This window comes from Plectrocnemia conspersa, unplaced genomic scaffold (assembly GCF_051122295.1).
Source record: "Plectrocnemia conspersa isolate PC_06_02 unplaced genomic scaffold, ASM5112229v1 ptg000009l, whole genome shotgun sequence".
In the NCBI taxonomy this organism is placed as follows: domain Eukaryota; kingdom Metazoa; phylum Arthropoda; class Insecta; order Trichoptera; family Polycentropodidae; genus Plectrocnemia; species Plectrocnemia conspersa.
Window position 1 is genome coordinate 17,896,458 of NW_028277173.1, and position 17,253 is coordinate 17,913,710.

At 29.4% G+C, this 17,253-nt stretch overlaps 2 protein-coding genes and 1 long non-coding RNA gene across 6 annotated transcripts in view; 1 reads left to right on the forward strand and 2 right to left on the reverse strand.

Moving 5' to 3' along the window:
* l(2)k05819 (transmembrane protein 94-like protein l(2)k05819) overlaps nt 1–17,253 on the forward strand; it is a 605,947-nt gene that overhangs the window by 313,491 nt on the left and 275,203 nt on the right. The window lies entirely within an intron of this gene.
* LOC148232125 (uncharacterized) overlaps nt 1–17,253 on the reverse strand; it is a 244,571-nt gene that overhangs the window by 13,811 nt on the left and 213,507 nt on the right. Inside the window, exon 5 of one of the 4 annotated variants that reach the window (XR_015810884.1) lies at nt 8,864–8,943. The exons of the other annotated variants lie outside the window; for them this stretch is intronic. This is a non-coding gene — a long non-coding RNA (uncharacterized LOC148232125). The remainder of the gene's footprint in view (nt 1–8,863; nt 8,944–17,253) is intronic. 4 annotated transcript variants of the gene reach the window in all.
* On the reverse strand, nt 12,442–14,605 carry LOC148232126 (uncharacterized). Its single transcript, XM_088192045.1, has 2 exons — nt 14,102–14,605; nt 12,442–14,035 (listed from the first exon to the last, which is right to left on the reverse strand). The coding sequence occupies exons 1-2, from the start codon at nt 14,210–14,212 to the stop codon at nt 12,809–12,811; spliced, it is 1,338 nt and encodes a 445-aa protein (XP_088048171.1). The 5' UTR covers nt 14,213–14,605; the 3' UTR covers nt 12,442–12,808.

Genomic DNA, 17,253 nt, shown 5'->3' on the forward strand with positions numbered 1-17,253 from the left:
ATTTAATAATTACACTAATGAAAAATATTGTAGAACAAAATCTAATACACATATTTTATATAGTTTTACGAGCAATTTCCAGGGAACAGAACTAAAAAAAATGGTATTTATGCAACAGCTTCCGCTAAATATTATACAAAGTTCTCCTAGTATTATATTAAATTTTATTTCAAGCATAACTCTCTGTGATAAATTTTATATAATGCTCTACAATTTACAAATTATTTTGATGAATTTATTATAAAATTTTGATATTTTTTTATAAAATTTATTATAAAAGTACATTGAACTCAAATAAAATATATATAAATGTGCTATAAAACAAATTTATTCCGCTTTAGGGGTTTCTGAATTCAGGGTTACGATTGATAATCGATCAAAAAACCTTGATGGCACGAAATACGAAAACGGAAATATGCAAAATCAGATTCAACATCTATATATCATACATACAAATATACATATATAATTTGCTGATTTTATTTGTCATTGAAATTTTATATTTATAATAAAAAATTGACTATATGGTTTTTAATAATAAGGTTGCATTTTATAGTCGATAAAATACGGTAGTTGCCGAAGTCTTACAACTGAGAGATCTAATTTAAAATAAGGAATACAAGCAAGGGAGATAACAGAAATATATCTATAGATACTTATAATTAATTCTACTATGTAAGTGAATTTTTATACAAATAGCTATTTTTTTTTCATATTAAAAATATATTTTTTACGAAAAAAAATATAATTAATAATATTAATATTTGTATTTCTTTTAAATTATTAATTTTAAATTATAAAAGCCTGTTTATTTATTGCTTTAAATACAAAACTTTAGATTGATATCTTGAGTAGTTTCAGAGGTAATGATTTTTGGCATGATACAGGACAATAGCCACACTGTGTTAATATCCTTAGCTTGCCAATAAAAAAATTGGCGGTGAACACAGTTGTCAGTTAAATAAATATATTATATAGACTTACAAGGATTTGAATCTGTTTCTTGTAACATAAAAGGTTTTCATTGTAAATATTTTATGAAAAAATCCCACGTAACACAAAACAATAAGAACATATTAAAGGCATCAAAAATGCTGTTCTTTAAGCAAAAGCATACTATCTATATTAAACAACTACGTTTGGATTGTAATGTATGTTGCATTAACAAAAATATAAATTAAAAAATAAAAACACGGAGATATTAATATTTATTTTTGATGCATTAATGATTATTTTTTGTAGAAATACAACCACCTGCAAAATTTGTTACAATTTAGCGGTCACTCTGAATTAAAAAAAAAACAAATACACAGAATAAACTATTTTTTGTAAAAAAAAGACTAAACAATACATTCTATCCTGCGCACATTATTATTGTTATTTGACTCTTTGGTTACCTGTCGCTGGAGTGGCAATATAGATCGTTTATATTAAGGCGTGAACACATTTCAAGGGGAGGGGTGCAAAAAGTGATTCAATCGGCATTATACAAGATGTGACAGAGAGGAGGCGCTACGGAGTCATAGCGGCAGAGATGAACAGGGACAAGCCAGGATACTATATCAACACAAGAGACACCAGCAGATCGTCCAGAGAGCATTATGAGAACACATCACGACAGATCATAGCTGCCCACAAAAATCACAGTCGTCAATAATACAACTCCACATGCCAGCAAAGACTCTCCGATTTCCATGACCTGCTATTCAACTACATTTCTTCACATATATGGTAATTTATATAGGTTTATAAAATAAACTGTTACCAGCTTTCCCCATGTCTATTTAGTTGCAAAGTCACACCCATTCAGCTCCAAAATCTATTTTTTTACATATAAACTCTTTATTTATGAATAATAGAGGGAAAATAGATATGGCTTTTCTATGGCACTTTGCGAAATTTTCCATCATCATTATCGCACCCTAATCCGTGTTTATTAGATGCCCGGGCAGTTATTGCCCGTCGGCCGTAACGGAGCGCCTATTCGAGGGCCTAAAGCCTTACGAACCATAAATCAGCATCGGAATAGGATATAGTAGCAATAGTGACCCGCCGGTCGATGGTTTACGACCGCATGGCCGCGGGAAAAAGTAGATTGGAAAGCAATTAGTTCGGCAATAAAGCCGGACTAGCCCGTGATTACGTATTTGAGAGAGGAAAAAGATGAAACATTAATTATAATGCTACATCACATACATATACAAATATACATAAAACAAAATAAATTAAACGGAACGTCCAGAATATGTACGTATTTAGAACGTAATGACTTTCGGGCGTGTTCTATTATTAGATCAAAAAGATGCGAAGGCTTTTCATGTGTTTTCTATATCTTAATTAGAAGTAAATGTAACGTGGGTAACCTTAAAATGTATTTTTGTGACAAGCTGTCGGTACTTCATGACAACTTATCGTTCCAAAAATGCACTGAAGCTAATAAAAAACGTAGTGCATTAGCATATTCACGGATCGACGTATTACACAAAACCGAGTTTTGTAATGGTTCCTACATTAATTAGGGCAGCGATTACCAAAATTAATTTTGTTCTTTTTCTTTATTGATGGCCGTAAAACGCATCTGTAATTGAGATCTATACGCCTCGATCTTAGAATTAGGCCCTAGATTCGCACATAGCCTATCCATTTAACCCTTTGATTCACACTCTCGACCCTGGTCAAATTAATCTCAATCGTCGGAGGATAGACACTTGGTCTCAATTTATTTGTTTTCCATTCGGGAGAGACCTTTGGCCTAGGGTCACATTTAAGCGACATCCAGTGACGGGGTGGTATGTTGATGTGCGAGAATAACAAATTGTCTTCCAGGGTTGCTGCTCTCCACACGTGCTTTATAGTCGAAAAATGTAAATTTATCGTGCGAACGGTGTCTACTTTGAAAAATGGACTATACGCCCTTTTTGTCAAAAAAATGGCGATTCAAAATTTTTTATTCCGTTGATGGGAGTCTAGTGGTTATGTTCGTATTTTGCATTCGTACCTCGTATATATTATTCTTGATGTATTGTTGTTTGTTTTCATAAAGATATATTGGCAGCATTTGCGTATAAATAAAAAGTACAAGGTTTATAATACGTATTTTATGTTTAAAACTATAATTAAAATAAATAAAATGTATATAATGTTTCTTGTTGAGATGAAAAAAAATTAAACCCGCCTTCGTAATCTAATTAAAACTATCTTTATTCTTATTTTCCATGCGCAACTTCATATAAATAATGTGAGTGCGAAATGAGACCCAAGCTTCTTTCCTAAGAGCAAAAACAGCAACTTGTGTAATCAGTTTTAGACCTCCGTCACGAAAGATAAATATAATTATCGCGTCGACAGTTATAGGACGTAAAACCGTGGTTCTATATTATAAGTATAATATAATATTTATTAAAAATAATCAGTGTTATTCCATTCGTTCGGTGAAATGATTAAAAAGTTAAAGTTTAAGTAAATCAAATGCGATGTGCTACGATGCGTATTTTTTAGCGAAGCAACTACTGCATGTCCTACCCTCGGCTCGCGAGCCGCATGCGGCCCGCAAATCAATATTGTTAAAAAAGAAATGATTTTAAATTTTTAAATTAATTTTTAGCATAGCTTCTACTTTATCTCTCAATAAAATTAGTGAAATAAAATGATAAAATATACGAAAATGAGAGTTAAATAAAAGACTGAGAACTATTTTTTTTTAGAAAATTCAAGGCATCCGTAATCAATATTGATCATAAATATATATATCTTGCGATAAAAAAATATTTACGATATGTAACATGTGCAAGTTAAATTATTTCTTTAAAGTGAATATAAAAATAATATTACAAATCGCAATTAAGAAAACTCATTTCCTATACAGACTCATTGATTTATTAATTTTTCGATTAATTTAAAAATATTCTAAAGTACAACCCTAATCTACGGTAAACTAAAAAAGGGTGTCACGTTTAACAGGGCTAATATTGTTTGTCGATCTTTTTCTTCAACTCACTGAAACATGAGCTTTATATGGCGTAGGAAAGTTCGTGAACGAAACGAGCGTATAATATTAAACTTTTAGCCTTTTTTTATTCGAGGAAGCAGGTGCTTTTAAAAATAATTTCATGGAAAACAACAACTCGATGTGTGTTTGAAATATGCGCTAAAGTTTCAATGCGCCAAAGTTGTTGAGTGGCTAAGCATTAAATTGATTCGAGAATAAAAGTACGCAAACGTTCGAGTTAAAAACAAATATAGAAAGAGATGTAGTAGTAAAATTTTATGTTCTCGTATATGGATATTAACGTTTTTGTTAGGCTACGTATACATATCCCGAATATGCATATTAAACACTGTGAGATGAGAACCGTGATCGCAGGTGAAACAATGGCTTGTCAGCGCAATTGTAAAATTTACTGCAAACGAGTTCCGCGTGTTTTCCTATTTATGATTTTTTCGTACGGTATTTACATGTAATATGTAAACAATGCAAATTTTTAATGTAATATCATATTGTGTATATAAACAAGTTTGCTTTAAAAAGACAAAATAAAAATAAGCAATGATTTGCTATTGAATTTTGTGGCATAAACATATAAAATATCTAATATAATAGAGCAGAATCTGATGCCACTCTATCTTCATAGCATTATTGCGGTTATCTAAGGGGTCTTATTTCAGTAATGTATATTTCATTTCAGTTAATTGAGCTTTTAAGTTCTGGCAATTGTTGATAAAGAGAAGTATCCTTACATATGTATGCATTATATTTTATTTCCCTCTTGAGACTATTTTCATTAATAACAGAGTGCAATCATTTAGATAATATTTGTCACATATGTACTTACTAAGTTAAAAAATTGTTCTTAGTTTAATCATATCTCTTTACGGTATATGTATTTTATATTAAATATTTACTTATTCAGCACATATAGGACTTTTGGATGCTCTGCTCGTAACATTGCTGTCGACTCCTGTCAAATTAGGCGACTGTCCTTGTGATTTATTTATTGTCATGTCGAATCAAAGCCGTATGGAGCGATAAAACAAATCATTAGAAATCAAAGTGATTCTGATAACACATTCTTGCCATTATTAGTCACGATCGTGTCCTATATCACATGTGTTACATGTCTTCACAACCATTTGCGTTTCATTGTACAGTTTTTGTGGAAACAAATATTCTTTAGGGTGTAATGCACATTATCTTTGTTGTGACAAATGAGTATAAAGGACATGCTGAAACTGGCAGCATCTCTTGATTAGATAAATATATTTTGATATATATTGACGGTGTCAAATAAAGAAATTCCAGGTTAATAAAAATGTGAATGTCTTTGAAGATGTAAGAGTAGCGAGTCTCTCTGGTTTCTGTTTTCTTGTGGTTAGCTCGCAGCGTTGGTCGATATCGAGTGGTGTTCTAAGAGTTGAGTTCTTGATGTCGGATGTTGTTTTCTTCAAGTTTCCTTATACATATTATTATTACAAGAAACATATTATTATATATTGTATATATTATAAAGTCTTATTTAGAATAATTACTTAATTGTTAAATCTCGCCTATTATGTACAACTCCTTAAATAAATCAAGAGTATGTCTTGCGTGAGGATTTTTGTAGGCGATCATTGTGGTCACCTTTATTGAAAAAATGTTACTTGTAACAATATATTTGATACTCATTATTCGATGCGTGTCTTGAGTAAAAATATAGCATTTGTGGCGGTTAGGATATTAAGACTTATATTAATTGAAAGTCACGCTGAAATTCTTAGTTTTTTTCAAAATAATGATTTTCTTGTGTTTTTGTTTGGAAAAGAACTTTATACTAGTAAATAATGTTAACCATTTTGTAAAAACTATAATCTTATTTTTTTGGTTTGTGTGACTTCGTAGCCAGTTAGGTGGTGGAGAAGCTAGCGCAGGGATGATGTCCGTGGGAAGTCGTCGAAAGCAGCGAGTGTCTGGAGGTAGTTCCTCTTGGTGTGACGATCGTGTTCGAGAGTCTTAAGTGGGGGCGCGTTTTCCAGGTGTTGTGAATCTGATGGTCTTTTCGAATGGCTGCTGGTGACTATCTTCTTTTCATCGGAGTCTACGTTTAAATATCCAGGGATGCAAGGCTTGCTGATCAATCGCAATTACGCAGCGATCATCCAGACAATCACTGCAGTCGTTTCTTAGACTGGCGAAATAGGTATACGCTTTTAGAAAGCGACGTTCGCTTGATGGGCATTATCCAAGGACGTATTGTATTGCAGCGGGAATCTTATGAATCCGGTGATTTAATACATTCGTGGCCGTTTCGTAATAAAGAAATATTCTCTTAATGACGGAGAATATTTACAGTAAGAACAACATGTTATTTATGGTCGAAACGAGAGCTTTTGTGTGCTTCTCTGCAATTAATAATTTTATTAATTGCAGAGAAGCCTATATTTTTATGCAAAAATTTGATTAAATAAATACAAAACAGTTTTATATATTTAGAGCATACATCGACAGCAGCATATGAGTATTTTTAGCAGCAGAAATAATTAAAATGAATCTTCGTTATTTAACATTTTTACAATTAAATGCTAAACTATTTTTTTAATAAAAATAAATAATATAAATACTTTTTATTGTTAACATAAAAATAGGTATGTATGTGAACTTGTATTTATTATTATACTTTTACAAATATATGTGTATATTTAAATATTTATCGTTTACTATTTTAAATTAGAATATTTGGAAACTTGTAGTTTACTTATGGTATGCTATGTTTAGAAGAGTGAACCCTCTATAGTTCTAGGAGGATCGCCTTTTTATGTATGAGGTACACTTTAAAAATTCTGCTGAAATGCCGTCGCAGCTGGAAGATTTATTATTTTTGCGTCTCATTCGCTTTCAGAACTTATTCGACTTGTGATATAACAATATCGTCTCCTTTCGTTAATTTATTTCAGATATACCTATATGATAAAATAAAATAAGAAGGAACTTTAGCGTTTTATTTTATTATCATAAATCGGCTGCATGGACTAGTTTTCTAAGAAATAATAATATGCAGGAATTCTGCGCTTCTCCCTGATCGCAATGTACAGATTGATTTTTGTGTAAATATTTAAAGGAGTGAGTATTTGCCTATAAGCTTCGATCCCTTTTTGAGCTGAAGAAAATTCGTAGAAAAATACGACCGATAGAGTCAAGTATTTTTCATGCAGTTAACAAGAGCGATATCGAAAGAGGTTGCACTTGAAAATATTAAAATGTTATGTAGTATATCGTGTAAAATATAAGATATTAACAATAATTATAAAAAAATTGTTTAATCTTAAAATGGTAAAGTGACTTTTGACCATCTTGAATAATTACGTTAAAGCTCACAACATTAAAGGCTTAAAAATAAATAACGCCTTTTTGGTATGTAGATGTGTACTTTGTAATCCTTCTTAAAATTTTAATTTTGTACCGTTTCGTCCTTGTACGCCGAAAATATTCTTCGTACTTGAGTATACATATATGTAGTTAAGAAAAAAATATGAGCTTTGACGTTTTATAAGAGCAGAGAGTCGCTGGTGTGTCACAGTATGGCGCTAATTAACACGGTATTGCAGGAGCCTGTTTTATCCACTCGGGAGCCTGCAAAAAAATGACCTGAATTTCCTTTGTGCCCGTTTTCAATTACGTCCTGCACAGAAACCTAGATGGATGCCATATGGCGCGGGCCATTCAACCATATTGCGAACATGTTGTATATTGAATTCTGAAAAGAGCGGCACAAGATGCTGAAATGACGTAACGTTGTGGTGGAGGCATAGATAAAGCATTTGACACTTTCATTATAAAATCTTAGCTGGGTCTTCCGGGTTCTTATCAAAAATACATAGTTATTATGGTATACAATGAATTATTAGGGGCAAACTAAACAAAACATTTTTTTTTAAATTTTAAATAATACTACTCAAAGCTCAAAGAGGAACTTAGTAAAAAATAAATTTAAGAATAAACCTCTAGATACTTTTACATTGTAATTACATATTTCTGGATACATAGCAAAACTAACTATATAAACATTTAAAGCAATCTTATTCCAAAATGCTTTATGTTTGATTTTATTTTTTTACGTTAACTTATTTATATTAAAAAAAATACTTTTTCAATTAAACGAATAGAAAATAGTTTTTATTACAATAAAAAAAATACCACACATGGACTTTAAATGGTCGATTTTTTTTGTTTCATTTAATGTTAATTTTATATTTTAAAACGCCTGCATTTAAAGTAAATAATTTTTTTAATGTAAATATTTATTTTTATTTTAAAAGATAATATAAATCTGTAAAGTATTATTACCAAAACCCTAAAAAAATATTTACATCTGATATTATTTATGCTTAATACTCAATTAAAAAATATTTATTAAAGAAATTAAAAATGATTAATAGATAAACCAAATTTTTGATTATAAAGTATATTTAAATTTAATTTTATATTTATTTATTTTTATTAAATCTTCCGTTTGACCTGACAGGCGTAAGTCTAATGCGTTACAATGGACAAATCTGTATCAACTGAGTAAGTTAATCATATATAATGAATACCTATAAGTAAGTATTAACCACCAGACTGAAAGTCTAGAAAAATGTGATATTTATATTATGAATTATAAATAAATATGTGCTATGCAATTAATAATCAATAGATATCACTGCAGCTGGGACCGTTCATTTTTTTGAATATCAACACATTTTTAAAAATAAAAATTCGAATTCTGCTGCTGGGGTTCGAGCCCGCAACCTCAAAGTTACTAGTCGGAGACGTTACGGACTACACTATTCCGTCCTTAATATAAATCTAGATAATGATTTAAGTAGCAAATGAATATAAAATGCTTACCTAAATATATAACACGTACGTATATTGATTTTTATGTAGATTTTCAGAATATTCTGTTCCCATAGCTTAATATTCTTTACCTGGAAAGAAACAAAAAATAAGGTTAATTGAAATATAATAAGCTTTAAAAAATAATTACATATTAAGATGCTCTAAGATATCATCGAAGAAATGCTAATAAACCATTTTAGAATTGTTTGAGCTATTATTACTTAAATAACGTTAATAACATAAGTTTTTTGATATATTCAGTATACCCATAAAATATTATTATATATTATTTTGATGAAATTTATATATTTTATAAAAAAAATTTAAATATATTTTTATAAATAGTTGGATTATTATGAATTATTATTCAACAACGTTTTTATTTGTACCCTTATAATGAATTTAACGTAACACAAATACATCTTAAGCAAATAATAAATAAACTAACAATCTCATAGTCAACTTTGATAAGATAAACTTATTTATGAACCGTAACTTAATACCAATGGCGCGATAACCAATTTCACCTAAAAAAGTTCACCCTTTCACTTCACGGTTTATCACAAAATGTTTTAGTGTAAGATATTAACTATATATTATATTGTATTGTAACTAATGATTTTAAAGAAAAAGTCTCTTGCTTGTTTATGACTAAATGCTTAAAATTTATTTAACATGTGTGTGTCCCTGAATCGAATAATATATACTGATATACGAATTACTAAAAGGCACAGATTTTTATTAAGTAAATAAAAGCACCCAGGTCCTAATTTGTTTTGCACATTTTTAAACATATATAATAGATTTAATTGAACACCCTACTGTCAAAAATTCAATATATATTCTTTAATCAAAAAAAGTTTATGATCAGTAGTATAAGTTAATGACTAACAGCCAATAAACCATACAAATTTCTTTCGCGTCTCGAATTTCAGAATTAGTAATTATTATGTATATAATTTTGATCAATAATCATCGATTATGTTTTCCTTTATTTTCAATATCTCTCAGATAAATATCGTAATTAGTATTTAAAATACAATTAAACTAAGTCATGTATAGTTAATTCTAATAAAGCTGTACGTGTTTATAATAAATATAAATAATAGTTCATAATTATTAAATTAATTATTATTTACCAAATTTTAAGTTTATTGTAGTGTCTCACTACTTACATAGTAATTTTTTAATGTGGTTTAATGTTTGTAATAAATGATTATGAAATAAGCCGGGTAGTATTTTTTTTACTTTCTGCAGATATCATTTTTCCCACTCGATATGAAAACTTTATAACACGTCTTCAGGCAGTCAAGTCACGTGCCTCCAAATTGTTTCACGTTTTTGCGTAAATAAAATTTAGGATGTTCATCCTCGATAGTAGCAGTACGCCAGTGGGCGAAACGGTCCGTTGTCTATTCCTCAAAATGCGTATGAATAATTTATTCCGGCTGAATGTGGCACTATGTCGAATACAAATGAGAGTGGCGATACGTCATTTCGTCGTCTTGCGTCAATCCTTTCGGAATTGCAAATGTAACATATGGTACCTATGTAAGTGCGATATTTTGGCGTAAGACACGTGTCAATACATTGGAATAATAATAATATATGTGAATAATAAAGTATAGTGTAGCTTGAGCTGATAGGACAGCTCAACACTCAATCACCATGTGCACAAAATATATGTGTATCATTGAATATAATAACAGTTAAAAACAATGTTAAACAACACCAACACATAAGAGGATGTAAGCGATACTTAATCAGATTGTGATTATGTAAAAAGTAAGCCACCATCGCAAAACAATTATGCCAATCAATAATACGCGGAAGACAACTTACACCAAAATAACAAGATTTGGGTTAATAAATTAAACCATAAAAAAACAGAAATAACTCAGTAGTGAAGTGTTATTTGCTTTAAAAGATAAAGTTAGTATTATATAAATATTAAGAGTATTGAATAATTACTTTTAAAAATGCAGATATAAAGAATAAAATAACCTACTTGAGATTCAAATGATCTAAAGAGCTACCGAAATGCGATTAATCTTAGACTTTTTAGCATCGTTATTAAATGTTTAATACAAACATATAAATTAATATAATTTTTAATACAAAGCTACCGACGGATAGACGATTTTATAATTGCGAAAGTGCTATTAGTTAAGAGGATTTTTCACACATTTTTATCAACTGCCAAAGCTCAAACATCAGCGAACTACATTTTACCATAGAAAATCAAGTACTCACTTCACCGCTCGCCATTAATATAAATTCACGAGTAATTTAGTGATCATTATTAAAAGTCTAAGGAAGAAATTAAAAGTCCTAAGCCGGGAGCTCATCAAGGAGCGCCGCTTCTGCATCGCTTTGTATTAAATTAATATAACTTCATCTGTGACGAAACAACCTAAAAAATCCATGAGCACTAGACCAGTTAACCAAACTGCAAATAAAAGTTATCCATTAAAAAAATAGCGCGTTTTATCTTATGTGAATTTTAAAACGCAAAAGCGATATCATACGAGAATAAAATTCCTCTAGGAGATCAAATAATATTTGTTCTTAGTTATAAATAGTCTGACTAAAAAATAACGATAATAAAAATTAGATTTTAAATTCAAACAGTTCAGACAGTTTGGATGTGTGAACAGATCTGTTCTAGTGTCCGTCAGACAGATCTGTGCGTGTGTGTTTAGCTATTAAAGGGATACTATTGAAATACAAAATTAAGCAAAGATTATTCTACAGTGTTATTAGAACATGCTGAAGTAAATTATAAAATAGTTTTTGCTTGCACTAAATGCGTTAAAAAAAAATATGCAGTCAAAGTATTACGAACACCGGCAAATTAATTACAAACTAATAATTTCGAAAAAAACTGAGAGCACGATATTCGTTTTGCGAAATTTAAAGCAATTTATAAATAAAAAAAATCCAGTATAGAAATTCAGTTACTTACAGCTCATTTCTTGCCAAAAATATTATTTAAACCTGCGCTGCAATCGACTCAAAATATTATCTTGGAACGCTAACAAATTACGCGAAAAAAAAACGTAATTTTATTTGAACAAATAAATGTTGTCCTTATTTTTTAAACCTATTTTTGCTAACTATAAAACATCGTTTTGACAGATTAATTGAAACTGGTGATGAAATAGCTATTTTTATTAAATTTAATACAAAACATATATTTGATAATTATATTCTCATAGAAAGCAGTAAGCAAACAACTGTGATGTAATCCTTTATATGTAGAGCTCTAGACTCAGAACTTGTCCGATTGCGTGTGTGTGAGTCACAGGGTGTTTGATGAATGTTTTACATTTTGTTATTAATTAATTTTCTAATATTATTTTTGTGTAGCATTTATTTTTAAATAATAAATGAAGCAGATCGTATTTATGTCAGATTTTCAATGGACTGTTTTTTGTTGCAATTATGTTCAAACCTTTTTTATACCTGGATAGGGATGGTTTATTGACATGGAGCTGGCGGAAGGGATTATTTTTGTCTTACTTGTCGCATTGTGATAGTTTTACTAAAGTAATATCAATGGTTCTTCCATGGATCTTTAGAATTTGTAAACTTGGTATGTATATGGTGAATTTAGAATTTAAAATTTGATTAAATTATATTAAATACTTTAGAAATTATGACGATTTTAAAATGTATTAAATACGTGAATGACAACCTCGAGTGCGTACTAATTTTACCTTTTTGTCACATAAAAATACCTTATCAGTTCACTAAAGTGATCGCATGAAGATAAAACAAAGATAAAGCAGTTTCCAGAATTTTGGTTTATTATATATCTTAGTGTAAGAATTATTTAAAAGCCAAGGTAGAGTATTAACTTAAAAATATTTTATTTAAATATAAATCACAACAACACAAATTATAAAAAATACATACATATATAATTAATATAAAAATTGCAGACAAATTAATCTATTCATCAAAGGAATCTTCTGAACTAGAGTCTGAATCTTCGTTTACACTAAACACTAAATTCATATTATTCATAATATCATCCATGGCAATATCGTTGATTTCATATTTTTTTTCAATTTTTATTGCATTTCGGCAGACATTACTCCATTCGTTGGCAGTTATAATATTTATTTTTTCTTCCACTAGTTTTTTGACCGAATCTATTGTCATCTCGACATTTCTAGAGCCCACATAGCCTTTAATAGAAGACCAAATTTTTTCTATGGGGTTGAGATCGGGGTGATATGGTGGCAGCCTTAATACATCGTGACCAAATTCACGAAAAATAGCATCTATTTCAAATTCTTTAAATTTGGACTTATGAATACATACCAATTTATACAGTTCGACCTTCAACATATTTTGTGAAAAGGGTATGCCTTTTCTCGAAAGCCACTCTATCATTTCAGCCTTTTTTGTGTTTGAGGTTGGAGACGGGTTTAGTTGCTTATTGTGATAAGGCGCATTATCAATTATCACCACCGATCTGGGCTCTAGATTTGGAATTAGCATCTCGGTTAACCATTTTTTATAATTTTTAAAGTTCATGTCGTCATGGTAGTCTCCCGTCTTTTGATGCGATTTATATATCAAACATGCGTTCGGTATAAATCCTGCCTCACTGCCAGCGTGTACAATAATAAAACGAGAACCTTTTGATACGGGCTTTCGAATACCGCTGTCCGATGAATCGCTCCAAGCCATGGATGAAACGTGTGTGGTGTGAATATATGTTTCGTCAGTGTATACAATAACTCTTCCTTCTTGTCTGTATCGTGCAATATTTTTTAAAAATACAATCCTTTTGTATACAACATCGCTCTTTTCTTTTAAATATGGGTAATTGTCACGCGTTTTTGCCCATTTAAATCCTAGATCATTGACAATTATTCTACCCAATGTCTTTTCCGATCCTATAAATGATATCGATTCCTTAACAACTGGGTAAATTTTGTTTACGGTTGGCAATTGTTTATGTGTTAAGTGGAAATTGTGTAAACATCTTCTAATCACTGATTTGTCAAAATCATCTACTACAATTTTTTTACTGCAAACCCTTGTTTTCTTCGGAGAAGTTATGTCCATCCCTATTCCGTTATTTTTAAAATCCCGAATGATTTTTTGTACCCGTTTGATAGATAACTTTGTCGCCTCGGCAACCTGTTTCATAACGGGCTCTACTACCTAAAAATACACACATTATTTAATATATAAATATTTTGTCTATATTATTATGTTATCAATAATTACCGATTTGCTAGTATCGTCCATCTTTTTAAAATATGTATATACGTTTAAAACCATTTCTTTAGTTTGTCCCGATAATGCTCTTCCTTGTCCTAATTTACTGTATTCCGACATCTCAATACTTGATAATCACCGTGTACTCAACAGACGACAGCTTCGCTCTGTGCCAATGGCCTACTGACTCACACCCATTCTACCTAACACCAACAGGCGCGTGTGGTGAAATATATTCCCTTTCGCTCGCTCGCGTGTTAAGGGACGAGAGTGTGTGAGCGATAAGGGGATACGGTCCGAATGCCCTATCTCTCACTCACTCTAGTCACTTAACACGCGAGCGAGCGATAGGGAAAGTATTTCGCCGCTACCGCTTGATCCTAAACCATCCCTATGTTATCGCCGTCCACTAAAAAGTCTTTACGTCAAAAATTATTTTACAGGGTCCAATCAGTGCAGATTAGTATACATATTTACTCACACTATTGCAATAGGACAAGTTACGTGTCTAGAGCTATACGTGTGTTTGGATAAAAAGTGTGATGTTCACTGATACATTTTATTTTTGAAATATCATAAAAAGTTTAATTATTATCAACAATAAATACGTTTATAAAATATGCTTATAAATTCCGTCTGGTATTATTCATTCAATATTAAATATCTTTCAAGTCTTGTATAGTAAAGTAAGTCATATTTTTTGCAATAGTATCGACAGTTGTAATGTAAGTTCAAGTCAAAGTAATTGGATCAAATACTCTTCCCGAATCCCTTTTAATATAATCTTATTTACTTTATTTTTTATCCCCTTGAGATCCCATTTTATTTAATATAAACTCTTGGTTTCAAATTTACGAGAAAGAAATAATTTATTCTGTCAGATATACATATTTTTTATACATTTTTAATAAATAAAATACAACTGATAATTCTGCAGCAGAATTAATTTATTATGAAAAATATGACCGGTGATTTAATAAAATTGAATAATACATAATTAAATTTATATATTAATTTAAACATTTCAACGAAAAAAACGATCGATTCTCTCGCATAAAATGCATATGAATAATTCAGATATATATTTTACAGCTCAAAATTTTGATTTGCCGTATACATTATTATTAAACCGACTTTTGTAACACGTTGTACGCTGACCGTTGAATATATAAATAAATTAAAATACTTTTAAAACTCATTTTTTATATAAAAATAATAAGAAGTTAGAAATACCTCATACATAACAATTTTTTAGATAAAAATATCGTCTAAAAATAAATAAAGTCGTATTTTATTTATATTATTATTGGCTATCTTTTAACGTCTTTATCGTATCGTTTCATCCTCAATAAAATCGCTCGTTTCAAAAGGGCCGCAATTTCTTCAAAACCTTACAAAGCAACAATTTATCGCCACCCTTTCTACGTTCCCAAAGTATTCAAATCCCCTTTTTATTGCGTCCCTTGAACAACGCAAACGTATAATGCGTATAAATAAAATCAAAATTAAGCGAGAGCAATAAACAAATAACCCGCCCCGGGATACAAGTATTCCGCGGCGGGTCAGATTTTTCAACTCACAGAAAATGTACAACGCACCGAGGGGTATAAATTTTCGAAACACATCAACTCATACTCCAGTAGAAATGTTGTGTTTTAAATTGTAAGCTTAAAAAACTTTTTTACCTTAATGTACATATAGAGTGATCTATTTAAAATAAAAATAATAAATACTAATTAAATATTAATTTTATTTACAAACATATTTAAAAACATAATTTGTCACTAGCTTTGATGAAACACATCGATACATATGAACCTTTTAAAATCTAGCTTGTTACATTAATAATAATAAGTGTGTATGTATAGATAATAAATATAATTTTAGGTAACATTCTTGGATAGGCTAGGAAATATTTCACACACTGAATTTTTATTACAGTGCTAAATATATAATTTAGGAAAATATATAATGGTTTAATCCACTGAGTAAATAATTCAAATGACATAACTTTATGCTGATAAGATTTCAACTCAGTTAAAGTTTCCTTAAGGGTTTCAAAAATATGTTTAAAAAAATCTCAAAGGTATACATAAATTAACTATTATTAAAAATTAGAATCTAGTATTCTATAAAGCAATATAAATAAAGAAATTTCGAAGATTACATCCAAAAATTAGTTTATTTGAAGAGGGTTAAAGAGATGTACAGTTAAGATTTCAACAATATATATTTTTATATTTAATGTCTTACATATACTTGTATAATATTTATATGAGTTCATATAAAAATGAATAGATTATTATGAATAATTTTAATAATGAATAACCCTGTATAATGTTGTGATATTATACTTTTATTTAAAAATTCATTGCATATTCAGAGCATAGGTTTATTAAAAATGGTAATTTTTTTACATAAAGTTAACCTATCTATATGTATATATATTGCATAGTAATTTAAATTGTAAAATAGCACTAGTATGACTATTATATAAATCATCAAATACAAGGTAAAGTAGTATTAGATATAATACATATTTTATATAACAAAATATTATAAAGCATTTTTTATGAATAAATGCATAACTTTTGCAGTCTTAAACTGGATTATGTTTTATGTTTAAAATAGCAAAGTTAGTAATACGAAATTAAAATACTTAACTTATTAGTTATAAGTAAGAAATAATATGTAATAAATAGTTTATAGCTATTCACGAAATAGAGCATCCTCTAAAATAATATCGAAGCATTTTGTACGACTTCTCAAACTATATTATATTTGACATATAAAACAGATTATATGTTTTGTGGTTTGATGTTACACAATATATTCGTTCTTTGTAGCTAGTATAGCAATAAGATGCAAATATAGATATACTTACAAAACACACGGATTAAATTGATCGATAAAAAAATATTAAATGTAAATAAAATTAGTGTTTTATTATTATTTTTTGTTAATTTTATTATCTGTCCTTAATAAAAAAAACAATTACTAATTATAAATAAATGCTGTAAATTGTTAAAAAAATATTTTATACAAAATCTTACTTTTATATTGAAGGGTAGCATAATTATAAAATTTTAATTTCCTCTTCAGAAAAAGCACTCACAATCGCAAGAGATTTGAAATAAATTGTGTGAAAATTATTTGCTCTT